At 43.6% G+C, this 13,464-nt stretch overlaps 1 protein-coding gene across 1 annotated transcript in view; it reads left to right on the forward strand.

Annotated features, from left to right (window-relative positions):
* The first annotated feature begins 541 nt into the window (after positions 1-541).
* Positions 542-13,464, forward strand: part of LOC110527970 (prickle-like protein 2) — a 113,312-nt gene continuing 100,389 nt past the window's right edge. Inside the window, exons 1-2 of the mRNA XM_036983457.2 lie at positions 542-1,893; positions 2,642-2,727. Of these exons, the coding sequence (XP_036839352.1) occupies positions 1,852-1,893; positions 2,642-2,727 (128 nt within the window). The 5' untranslated portion in view covers positions 542-1,851. The remainder of the gene's footprint in view (positions 1,894-2,641; positions 2,728-13,464) is intronic.

Below are 13,464 nucleotides of genomic sequence, written 5' to 3' on the forward strand. Positions count from 1 at the left end.
CTCTACTGTACTTTCCTGACACCTCTGACCTTCACACTAAGGGCATTTTATTCCTGAACACTGACAATGTGAGGGTAATGGCATGTCCCGGAAATAATAAGTCTATGTATGAGAAAAAATATATGAGATTCCTTTGATTTCAAACACAGCCCTACCTATCTGTAAACACTGGTGGGTTCTTGTAATACTTGTCCATGTGTCTTTTCTAATCATGTAAAGGTGGCTACTATTAGACCCTCCTTAGGCCATGTAGGTCCTGTATTTAGATGACATCAAGATGATCCTAAAACCAGCAACAGATAAAGTACCCTGTAGGACCACTCCCCTGGGTAATTAGACACAGACAGCTTTGAACTTACACTAGGTTTGATTAGCCTCCAGCTTTCTGTACACACACAAACAATGTGGACCTTCATGTCTGTGTCTGTTGTAGTGTGTGCATGCGTGTGTGTGTGTGCGTTCTCTATGTCTCATCTCTTTCGGCATCTCTTTCTTCTCTCTCGCTCTCTCTCTCTCTCTCTCTCTCTCTCTCTCTCTCTAGAGCCTGCTGATGTGGAACATTGTGGTTGTTTAGTCCACACACAGGTGTGAGGAAGTGTCTGAAGGTCACAGCAGAGAGTTGTCACACATAGACACGTCTTTATTTTCTCTACACTTCCGTTCATCAGTACTGCTTGGCCAAAGTCATTTGAACCTTGTGTCACATTCAAAAGCTCCTGAACACAGATGTGGGACGCGAAGCAAGTTCAGAACATAGAAAGTTAGTGAACTCAGTTGTACACTGGTGGTGTCGAAGATAGAGAAAAGCCAAGAGGGAACTCAAAAAGTTGTGTAATATATTAGTTAATAATACCATCCTTTGAAGGGTAAGAGAAGAATATACATAATAGCCCAGTAAAGTGAATAGAGCCCCGAGCAAGGAGATTCTTGCTGGGATATTCTTAACATGGCTCTGTTCTCCTTGAAGAATTCTCCTTTGAGAGGAAAGGCCTTGGGACTCAGCGCTCTCGAGTGCATTGAGCCTGCCTGTCTGTCTGTCGAGGTAATGCTGCAAAGCTTTTCTCTGGTGATAAATGGCAAGCACTTGTTGGAGAGCCAACTCTGTCTGCATTACCTCACAGGAAATTGAAATGGGAAATCCCTGGGTGGGAGGCAGAAGTCAGATGCTTCATCAAACAAACGGGGGTAGAATTAATCATTTCTGTCCTCCTGTGATTTAGCACTCAGAGAGACAACACTGTACAGTGTTCTCAGTCTTGTTTGAAAAGGGGAGTTTCTCCTGGTAACCTGGTAACCTTGGGGTTGGCTTGGTTACAGTCTAGTGATGAAGAATTTGCATGGCAGGATCTCAAGTTTCTCAACTAATCTACTGTTTGGTTTGTTTCATCCTCTAGGCCTACATGATAGAACAACTGCTTTATATGCCCTTCACTTTTAGAAAAATGCTCTGACAATTCACTTATGTCACGTATATATTGATTATACGTAATGCATGTAGTGAACATGTATAACACTTTACTTTTACAAATGCAATTAATAAGGACAGTGTACAGTTAAGTGTTCCCTGTAATATTATACTTTCAAGATTATCATCGTCTGTGGAATTAGCTGATTCTATTGGCTGAAAGGCAATAAGGTGGAGCTGGCACCCTCGGTCGAATCCGGAAACCGCGCTCCTTCATTCATTAATGAAACAGGGTAACGGGATAGGACCGCGAGGGCTCTGTTTGGTTGAGGAACGTCGAGCGCCACCGTGGGGATTTGTTTACGAAAGTGCGTGGACACTCTCCAAGTGTCCCTTTTGCGTTATTGGTTCCAGTTTTCAGCCCACTGTCCTGGAACAAGACTGTCATGTTCACTCGCAGCTCCAAGAAGAGAGAATCCAGTAGATCGGTGAGTGATACAAATTGTAGTTTTTCCATATGATCCCACGTTTTTGCAGAAATGTGGTACAGTACGGTTGCATAAGGCGCACGCGACCACGGCGTGCTCTTTAATCCCGGTGTCCAGATACACTGTGTTGTGGTTTAAGTCTATAAAAATTAAATGTTATTTTGCAGTCTGTGGACTGTTTCTTAATCGGTAAAGCAGTAACGTTAAATTCCTAGTCCTCTTCGCACTTCTCATTTGATCGGGAGAGAACGCATCCACCAGTACATTTCAAAGGCTCATTTAAGCAACATTATCCCGCTGATGTAAGAATAGTTGGTTTGTATTCTACGAATCTACCCCAATACGCATACTTTGTTAAGCCTTTCAGTTCACTGCACCAGACATTTCTTTCCTAAGTGTTTGCCCTCATTTGTGTTCCACACATGTACCCAGAGGCAATCGACTATTACTGAGTTCTGTATTTAGTAGTTACGGTACTCTTTTTAAAATAATTTGGGCCAAGTCATATATAGGCTTGATGTCATTGTCTCATTATTTCAATGTTTTTTTTAGGTTTGATTATGACTAATTATGACTGAATACTTTTTTGTCTTCTCTAAATAGTTAGACTTCTGAAGTCTTCTGTAAACCCACTCTGTCCCAATGTGAATTGTCATGTGAGAGACAGCATGTGTTTGATGAATCTAGAAGAGATGAGCGATAACAGCAGGTATCATGTGACCATATAGGTTCTTCTCTCCATCACTAGCTGAACACCCTTGATGAGCCGGAGAGAGGACAGCCGTGTAACGTGTGTGGAGACCAGTGTCCCGGCTTCACTCTGCACAAATGGAGGTAGGGACCCTCTCTCTCCTTCTCTATCTTTGCCCTTACTGTGGCTAGTTATCCCTCCGCCCCTCCCAGCCAAAAAGATCAGTCCACTTAAGTTCAAAGTTTCAGTGGTGGCAGTTGGTACCGTGGAATGCTGTTTGCTCCCTGTCTTAGAAAACGTCTTGAGGAAATTGAATACATACTGCTCTTGAGTAGTATGAACCATGTCTCTATGCCAGTTTGATGCAGTGGACACTTCCCCCTCTGCAAGGCACTGGTCTGGAGGATGCCTTTTGAGGGTTACTGAAGCCACCCTGTTTTTGCTAAATGGACTCAGCCGTGCGTATCAGAGTCGGCAAGGCATTGTTCAGAATCTGTGTGCCCTAACTCAACAGTTTAGCCATTCATGCAATATGAGAGATTTAAGCAGACATTCTACAAATGCTCTCAACTGTTGTATTTGCTTTAGAGTGAAAGGAAAGAGCGCTGGGTAGTTTGTCTTTGATATGCCGCACGTATAAGCTGTGTTTGTTTGGTTCACTCTTGGAGAGGCTATATATTTAAGACAACATGAGTTTTTCAGAACTGTTTACAAGAGTTATTACTAAAACATGCATTGCCCTGAATATGGCAAGTGAAAGCTGCAGTGGTGTGGTTCAACCTGGTCTCGGAGCATTTCGTATTATTCTGTACGTAAGTCCGCGACACTCCATTTAGTATGATATGTTTGGTAAATCAGGGCACTCCTCAATTAGGAATACAGTTTCTAAATTGAAAGCAATTACTTTACCCCTACATCATGATTTTGTTTCCTGCAAGAAGAGGTACGGAGTCCCTCTCTGCCACCTCCACTTAAAGAGTCGTCTGTAGCAGCAATGTAAGCAGCCCTAACGAAAGCAATGCCTGGTCTGTCTAAAGGCGTCCGCATGATTCCCAGCTGAAACAGTTCAGTGGAGTTCGTGCACACATTATGACGACATTTAGTGACGTTTTGGACTTAAGCCTACCCCCCTCCGTCGGTGATTTGGCCAACGGTAGGGATTCTTCAACAAAGTTTGTCATTCAACGAGAGGTGACTTTTTTTTATGCACATTTTTTCATTGAAAAATACTCCAAACATCTTAGTTAAATGTAAAATTGCGCGACCAAGATCTCTGAAGCAAAAACGTAAACATTTATGACAAATTTCTTGAGTTAAATTAATTCAGACTATTTTTAAGGAAGTGTATACTGGCTACGGCTTCTCAAAATGGACAAACAGAACTATTGCTGCTTTTTTCTCATTTTTCAAGTGAAGGTCTTTTTAAAGGAGTATGTGAGTAAAGTCATTCGGCTAGGTGCCAGCCGAACTGAAGCATGCTATCACCATAAGCGAATCTACAATGAGAGAGAGGGAGGAGGGGAGGGGCTGGCATGTTAGGCAGAGGATCATCATGATTCAGGCCTCCATTCTGTAAACCATTACGGGACAACAGTCAACCTCTGGAATGTGCCTTTAATTGCCTTTGCAGTGCCACAATAAAAGTACACTTTTTCCCGAAAAACCAACCCGACAGCGGACATTTCTTACAGACGGGTCGTGGAAACCCTGCTTTGTGTGTAGACCCTGGAACGGTATGGGGGAACTTTATGGCGACAAACATCACTGAACGCCTTTGTTCCTTCTTGGAAAGAAAATGCTCCGACCAGTCTCTTCCTCTCTTTCTCAGGAAAGCCTGTTTTCATGCCGATTGATACAGATATGTATGTTATTTGGAATGTGGACTTTATCTGACCTCGGTGTTGTAGATTAGGGAGTCAGAGAAGGGAGGGCGTACATTGTGGGTTGGCTACCATATCAACCCTGCTGTTTATTAACTAAGAGTGACAAAACAACATTTTCTATGTCAACACAGGGACCTGCCAGACTGCCAAAATTAGACCTTGAATTGTCTCCTTGGGGGCATTATTGATGAGGATCATCGTGTGTTTGTGTGGGAGGGGATCGTGACTGTTTCAAGTTCTCTATAACAGGATGAGCTCTTTAAACAGCCACATTTTTAAAGGTTGCTGATGTCAGACATGTAGTTGCACAGCAGCACACACTTTGATGACATGCAAAATGTGAGTCTGAAGGAAAGCCAGGGAGGCTGGGAGAGCCAGGGAGGCTGGGAGAGCCAGGGAGGCTGGGAGAGCCAGGGAGGCTGGGAGAGCCAGGGAGGCTAGGAGAGCCAGACCATTTAAGAACTGGGTTGAAATCTCAGGAAAAAAGAAATAACTACAGGAAAAGGGACTGGGTTAAGTAAGCGCTGAGACCAACATCCCCCTACCATTCCCTACACTTTAACATGTGTGTATGGCTCTGAATTCTCTAAAATATTCATGTTTTTCTAAATATTCAGGAGCTTGAGTTTCCAGGAAGAGATGGTACGTTTTTTTCCGTTCTTCCCTTCTTCCGCGCTATATAAAGAAGCTTCCGCTAAGCTGGTGTCTTGGGGGTTCATGCCTGCTCTTCCACTGTGGTTTTACTGTGTTTGCTGGCTCCATTCAGGTCCTACTAAAAACCCAGTCAAGTGTCATCCATTTAAACTCATTCAGGCCTACTACTGACCGTATTCGCCATCCACCACTGTTGAGCTTTCATCCAACCAATCACATTCGTTCTAAGGAAAAGTCCAATGAGAGAATTTGTCACTTTTTTTTATGACACGATTTGTTCTCAGAAAAGCAACTTGTGTGAACAGTAATATAATATGTAATGAGCTACTGTGAGCTTCACTATTCTAAATAAACACGTGGCTGCCTAGTTCGTGGTATTGATTCATTGCCTCTGGCTTCAGACCAATTCAATCTACCTATCTTTTCAAGACTGGCAACATTTTTCTGAAGAGTAGCAGCATGTTACTAACCCCACTGCCAGTGTGTCAGAGAGCCAATAGTGCTGTGTAAACAGAGTTGTCAGCTCTAGGCAGGAAAGGATAGGGGGAGACAGGAGTGGATTTAACTTGTGCAACGCGCTCCTTTTGAATTTTTAATGCTAGCCATTGGCTTGATTGATTTTCTTTGTTCTAATGAGACTCATTACAGAGCTTATAAACACGAACGGTGTGTGTGCGCCAGATATCTGATCAGCCTAATCGTGTCACCCACTTAACTCTGCACCTGTATGTTTTAAAACTTCATTCAATAACTCGCCCAACGCTCCATCGAGACATGTTAGCGCACCGCTGTCAATGATAATGGTTTTTGAATGTTAACACTTGACCTGTAGTTAATAATGGGGAAGGTTTTAAGTCAGATTTCCTGTTAGTTGATTTCTGTAAAATGTCCCCATTTGCAGTAATTTCCTGTTGCCAAGCACCTTAATTTGCACTGGACAGTATGCTAGTGATGGTATTTGCAATACTGTTTGGACAAAGAATGCTCTTGTATGCACCAAGCCCTACATTGAAATCCAAGCTGGACTAAAAGCAGAGGAGAGGGGGTTTGGCCGGGGGGGGGGGGGGGGGGGTTTGAGTTGGGCTGAAAGCCCACTGACGTCTGTCCTCACAGTAACCTGACCTGATCTGCATAACACAGGCCCACCCTGCTATTCAGCATGTTAACAAGCAGCCCAGTCAAATAAAACTGTCAGACTGGTTTGGCATATGAATGGCCCTTTAAAAGGGAGTCTCTCGGTTTAGTACTGAAGAGGCCACAGCCTATAAGGGTGGGGAGACCCTGGTGACCACCACCACACAATAGGCCTGGTGGATTTACCAGTGTTCTTCTCTGTACTTGCATGGAGATAGAGGCCAGCCTCCAGTGAAAGCAGTGGAGAAGTTTACTGGTAATGGGCCCAAATCATTATCTCCTCCAGTCCACTCCCCGTGGCCTTTTGAAGTGGAAAGCAGCAACATCTGTGCCGTGTGGTAACACTCATTTGGGTCAGAAGGCAAATGAGATGTTGGGGGGGGCTTTTTATCGTGTAAATGGAATGTTTTGTCTTTGTCATTTAAGAGGGTCCATTTTTGAAAGGGCCTGTGTTTTGACAGCCCCAGAGGGTTTTTTGATAGATGACTGATGCTCAGCAATAATACAAACCCAGAGAACTCTCTAATCCTGATATAAATCATAGTTTGACATTTACAGATCCTCTGACAGGTCCCTTCCTCTCTATCTCTCTCTTACTCTCTCTGTTTCTGCATCAAAGGCTGGTCCAAGATCAGTTGCTTTTTTGGCTTCTCTATGAGCTCGAGAGGGAGAGTCTTTTGATTGGCTGTCTTTCAATTATGGATGGTGGTCACGGAAACGGGAAGCGGGGCATATGCATGTGGTAGCCCGGTGAGAAACAGAGGGCCAATCGGACGGCTCATGATTTCAAATGGAGTGGCATTTCAAAAGTCGTGATTAGCCAGGGTTAGCTGCCTCTCAGATAGAGCTCATTGTGGAAGGATCCCTACCCAGATAACAGAGCCTGTTGTTTTAGTTTTATCCAGAGTGATATTGACATATTGTGTCTGTCAGAGCAGCTCTTTATGGTCTTTCTGTGTTTGTCTATCTTGAGAGGGGAAATTATATCTGATTATACCTCTGTAGCAGATGCTGAACGCAGCTCGGGGGAGATGAAACTGCATGACGGATGTGTTTTGTGTTCGTATATGCACTATGGTTATCTGATGACTGTGTTGTGTCTTTGTCATAGGGAGAGGGTTTTCCTATTCACCAGCCGTTGTATGGGGCATGTAAGAGGAGAAGCGGTCATAGGTGTTGGGTTGCTCTGGTCCAGTGTGGCTATTATCTCTTTTCTCAAACAGAAACTACATATCTTATGTCATTAGTATCACCTTTTCACATTCCTACAACCCATCTACTTGCATCTTGTTCTTTAATCCTTAAGAGTCTAAGCTGGAGATATCATTCTGCGTCTCAATCCACCGCATCCGCCTATGTCGCCCTTCCGCGTCTGCGGTGGGAGGTGGCTGAGCTACAGCGGTGTTTATCAGACCATGGAAACATCCCGAAAATCTGTCTTCTAATGAAAACGTTTGTAGTGTCCGAGCGGTTTGGCCTACATGATGGTGTTCTCTTTTTGCTCTACAACCCCCACAAGTGTCCCGGGACTCGTCTGAAGGTAACCCATACAAATGAATGGAAGTATGGAGGTAGTTTTGTGCCAGCAAAGTGAGCTCTAACTTTTAGAGGTTAAACAGCCTAATAGCTCAATTGAAGTGCTATTGATTCAAGTCTTGGCCTGTTCAGACAACAGAAGTACTCTCTCTACCCTGACTTTGACTCTGTGGAGTAGAGGCAACCTCCAGTGTGCCCATGCCAGAAAACCCACACAATTAGAGAGGCCCAGCAGTCACTTGCCAAATGGGCTCTCTTTCTCATCACGCAAAAGTGACTGCACATTCAGCGATATGATTTGCATTTAAAGTTTATACATTCCGTGTTCAGGTGTAACTTTCTTTGTCATCTAATTATATTAGACTCAAACGAGCCATGTTCAGTTGTTTGTGTTTACTGTCCCGGCAGTGAAGCGCTTCTGTTTGTCCACAGGGAGGCGAACATACTCTTCATAGATTAGATTAGATTAGACTAGAGTAGAAATCCCAAAGGGCAATTTGTTTGCAGCAAGTAGACATCAGGTATGGGTGTCAAATGGAAGAGTCACCCAGCTTTTATCACTTGTGTGATTGTGTTATTAATTGTTGGTACTGATAGTTAGCTGCATTGACCATTTTTTTGTTGTTGCAACAATCAGTAGACTCCTTATGGCACTGCGTGTGTTCGACAGCTGACCCCTGAACAAAAGCATAGCCATCTTGTGCCAGACTAGAGGCATCTCTGTGAGTCTCCTGTGATAGTTTAAGTCTACAGCTAAGTCTGATCCCCATCTATTTTCCTAGACTGTGTTATCAGAGGTCATCCTGAACAGGTGCCAAAGCACTCTGGGTAATGGACAGAGACGGATAGGCATCAGAAAACCCCTCTTTGTCCCTGGGGAAGTGGCAGAAGTCATACTCACCAGATAGGGATGTAGTCGACCAGCTTATCCACATGATGTAGGGAGACTGGATCCAGTTGTACAGTTAAGACTGTCTTTTGTATCTATAGTCATATAATCTCCGCTATAATGATTGCATTTGTATCCACAAGCACGCATATCATTTTTTAGTTTCTGTCTCATAGACTTGACATATATATATATATATATATTTTTTTTATCAGAGAGAAGCTCAAGCTGATGGATATAGTTGTCTGTATGTGTGTCACTCAGCTCTTCCATGGGTGGGTGCTTACTGTGGTCAAACTAACATTTGGTGCTGGTGGAGGCAGCCTTTACCTAGGGGATAGAGTTCAGCTAGAGTTTAAGGCTCCCTGTGAGAGACGGTGGGAAAGACATGGAAATAGAGAGGGAGAGTGAATCCCAATGGCTGGAGAAGTGCATTTGGTATTTTAAACATCGATTTGTAACAGACTGTCCAAGGACATTGGATAACAGTAGAAAAACATTCTTCCTCATGATTTTGTAAAGAAAAAAGGATTTTGCTTGCAACCTTGCTGTTGCTGTTTTACATCTTTGTTCCACTCTGAAATGAGGAAAAGGTTCTGTTGATCAATGCACTCTCCCCCTTGATGTGAATAAACCATGGCTTTGCCTGAGAGTTCCATCCCCAGGAGTTTCCATCCACGCAGACAGCGCTCTGCCCCGGTGCTGATCTGGCCTTAATGAAGGCTTAGCATCCAGAGCTACCTTTTGAACTGTCACCTGGAATAAAGGGGGGGTGGGTCTCACAGCCGTCACCCCCACACTGACTTTAACATTCACTACGTACTACAGCCTTCAATTCCCACCCGCCCACACCTTTTAGGGTTTGCATTGTTCATTCACATCACTTTACATGTTCTTCTGTTAACATTCCTCTGTGCAATTAGACTGTGGATATTCTATTATTTCTACTCATTAATTCGAATTCAGTGGAACTGCAGGTGATTGCTTTTTCGACTGTTAAACCTTCAGGAAGGTATCACCATTACATCAACAAATACTGAAAAAAATATAAGCACAACATTTTAGTGTTGGTCCCATGAAATAAAAGATCCCAAAATTCTTCCATACGCACAAAAAGCTTATTTCTCTCAATTTTTATTTGCACAAACTGGTTTACATTACTGTTAGTGAACATTTCTCCTTTACCTAGACAATCCATCCATCTAACAGGTGTGGCATATCAAGAAGCTGATTAAACAGCATGATCATTACACAGGTGTACCTTCACTAGAACTGTTGCCAGAGATTTTCCATGTTAAGTTCTCTACCATAAGCCGCCTCCAATGTTGTTTTAGAGAATTTGGAAGTACATCCAACCGGCCTAACAACTGAAGACCATGTGTAATTACGCCAGCCCAGGACCTCCACATCCGGCTTCTTCACCTGTGGGATCGTCTGATACCAGCCACCCAGACAGCTGATGAAACTGTCTGTAATAAAGCCCTTTTGTGGGGAAAATCTCATTCTGATTGGCTGGGCCTGGCTCCCCCGTGGGTAGGCCTGGCTCCCAAGTGGGTGGGCCTATGCCCCCCCAGGCCCACCCATGGCTGCTCCGCTGTCCAGTCATATGAAATACATAGATTAGGGCCTAATGAATTTGATTTAAATTGACTGATTTCCTTATATGAACTGTAACTCAGTAAAATCGTTGAAATTGGCCCATGTTGCGTTTTTATGTTTTTGTTCGGTATATATCAGGTTCAGTGCTGGACAGTTGGAGTTAGACTATATTGATGCAGAGGATTTGATATCCCACACAGTACTTTCTAGTTAAGCGTCATATTAATAGAGCTATGGTTTCAGTCCACAGACGTCTGGCCCGGGCTCAGGTTCAGCCTAGCACAGTGGGATGGCAGATAGTCGGTCCCAGATTAGCAGCAGGAGACACAGTCATGATCTGTATGTCCCTTTAGGCCAGGGTCAGACATGAACACTGAAACACACACTGGATCAGATACACCAGACACACACCACACAGCTATGGAGGTCTCTAACTCCTCACCCACCAACTTTTTTGTTAACTTCCCATGACTATACGGTATGAAAGTGACAATTCCTGGATCCTTGTTTTGTAGGCTAAGAATTAACCTCAAATTTGCGTCCTCAGTCATAAAAATGTGGTTAATTTAAGATGTATAATACATGTATGCGTGTTTCCGAATGAATTTACTTACCACATGCCGGCTTTCAACGTATTTTATGGTTGAGAAGAAGCACAGAGCTGAAAAGAAACAACCGTTTCAATTGGAACTACACACATGAACTACACATGAACTACAACTCCCACTTTATAGGTCTCACTTTCAACAGCTTGCCCGTCTTCAAAAGAAATAGAATATTAAACGCATCAATGAGTCCTCAACCCGAGCAGACACGCTCCAGCATGCTAACAAGGCTGCAGGAGTTCAAATGAGGCATTGGGGTATGAGAAAATCAATACACAAATGTGAATATAATGTTATATTGATATATAATCTTGAAGCCTAGTTGAGAGATTACAGGACATGACCCAGAAGTATGACGTAGGAACGTGTTACTTTCATATCGTATTGGCACATTCAGCAGTATGATTTATACCTTCTCAATCCCTTTCATACATCCCTTTCTCCCTCCATCCCCTTCTCTCTCCATTACTCCATCCCCTTCTCCCTGCCTTCCATCTCCCTTCTCTCAATCCCTCCCTCCTTCCCTCTCTCTATGCACCAAGGTGCAGTGTTCAGGTAGCCAGCAGACTGCAGATTGCAGTGGGACCTTCAGTTGGAGCAGTGCACCGCTTCAAAGACTCCTTTGATTTTGTACTCCCCCTTTTTTGTATCCTCCTCCTCTCTCTCTCTCTGTTTCTCTCTCCAGTCACATGTTCCTGTATGGGGAGAGAACCCCACACCACCACCATAGTAATAGAGGATGTTACTGCAGGTTAGAATGTTGTATGTCATTCCAGATGAGTTGTGTGTGCCTTTACGAATTTTTGGAGAGGTTTTGATGATTCTGTGTTTCTGCTCAGGAGAACTTATAAGTCCTTTTAATGTGTCCGATGATGAGTTTACTGTTACATCACCCCTAGATTTCTCGTTGCCGTTCAGATTTTTCGGAGACGTATCAGCTCCAGAGTCACCAGCAGAGGTCAGTGTTGTATCTGACGTTATCGCCTGCCATTTTCAGCATCAATATGGCTAGAAGTGTTTTTTCTCAGTCATTTCATAAATATAATGCATAAAAAAATCTACTTTACAGACACCAAACATACTACATTATCTCACATCAGATGTGGTGACTACAAGACAAAACAATAGACAGTTTATCCTTTTTGTGCAGAACAGTTTGAAATGTCCTGTTTTCATTATTTTACTGAATCCCATTGAAACAGTATTCATTTGTTTAGCCACTAAAAATGGACTTGATGACACAGCATGCATTGTTGAGGTATTTGATTGGTTTATTGATTTAGCCAACTGCCTTTAGGAGCGTATTGATCTGTGAGCTGTTGTCCAACTCAGTATTCATCATTGCATGCACCAGGGCCAGAATTCAATCTAACCTGCTCTGTGGAAAATCCCATTGTTCCTTCTCTTTTAAAGTATGAATCACATTTGAGGGATGCAGTTAAGTCTGTTTATTAGCTAAAACTCAAATGTTCTGGTGTGTGGGTTTGATTTTTATCTGACCCAAGATGTTTTGCAAGCTGTGTTGTATCTATTCCCTCGTACTGAGGCTCTGCGTATTCTCCATCATCAGGAGTGGGCGAAGTGTTATTTTTATCCCAATCACATCCACAGCTCACAATGACTCAAAGCACACAGCAGAGTCCATTAATGACGCAGCTCAACAACAAAACAGGAACAAAAGCTTTAGTATATATGAGTCATTTAGCAGACACTGTTATTCAGAGACTTACAGTTAACGTGTTCGTCTTAAAATAGTTAGGTTGGACAATCACATATCGCAGTCATAGTAAGTACATTTTACCTCAAAGTAGCCATCAGCAAAGTCAGAGCTAGTAAGGGGGGAAAAGCCAAGTGCGAGTGTTAGTTCATGATGAAGGCATGAACTAACAATGGGGGGGGGGGGGTTTATTTAAGACCTACTTTTTGAAGAGGTTAGGGTTTTTGGAGATGGGCAGGGACTAAGCGGTGGCAGAACAGATTGCTTGGGTTGGGGTGTAGGGTTTGAGCATAGCCTGAAGGTAGGGAGGGACAGTTCCTCTTGCTGCTCCGTAGGCAAGTTCCATCGCCTTGTAGTGGATGTGAGCTTTTTCTGTAAGCCAGTGGAGTGTGCAGAAGACCGGTGTGAAATGGCAGAACTTAGGAAGGTTGAACACCAGTAGGGTTGCAGCGCTCTGGATAAGTGGGGAGCCCATCCAACAGTGAGTTGCAGTCGTCCAGATGACAAGTGCCTGCACCACTTCCTGTGTGAGGTAGGGTTGTACTCTACGGATGTTGTAGAGCATGAACCTGCAGGAGCGAGATGGTGTTGAAGCAGGTAGGCCTTCCCCGGGAGGAAGAGCAGCTCCGTCTTGTCGAGGTTGAGCTCGAGGTGGTGGGCCGACATCCAAACTGAGATATCTGACAGGCACGTAGAGATGTGTGTCGCCACCTGGGTGTCAGAAGGGCGTAAGAAGAAAAGTAGTTGAGTGTTGTCCACAGAGAAAGGATAGGGGAGACCATGTGAGGATATGTGAGAGATACAGCTTTGGCAATACAGAGAGCCTCTGTGACACAGAGAAAAGCAGTCTCAGTTGAGTGACC

This window comes from Oncorhynchus mykiss, chromosome 7 (genome assembly GCF_057628025.1).
Source record: "Oncorhynchus mykiss isolate SJ-2025 chromosome 7, ASM5762802v1, whole genome shotgun sequence".
Classification (NCBI taxonomy): domain Eukaryota; kingdom Metazoa; phylum Chordata; class Actinopteri; order Salmoniformes; family Salmonidae; genus Oncorhynchus; species Oncorhynchus mykiss.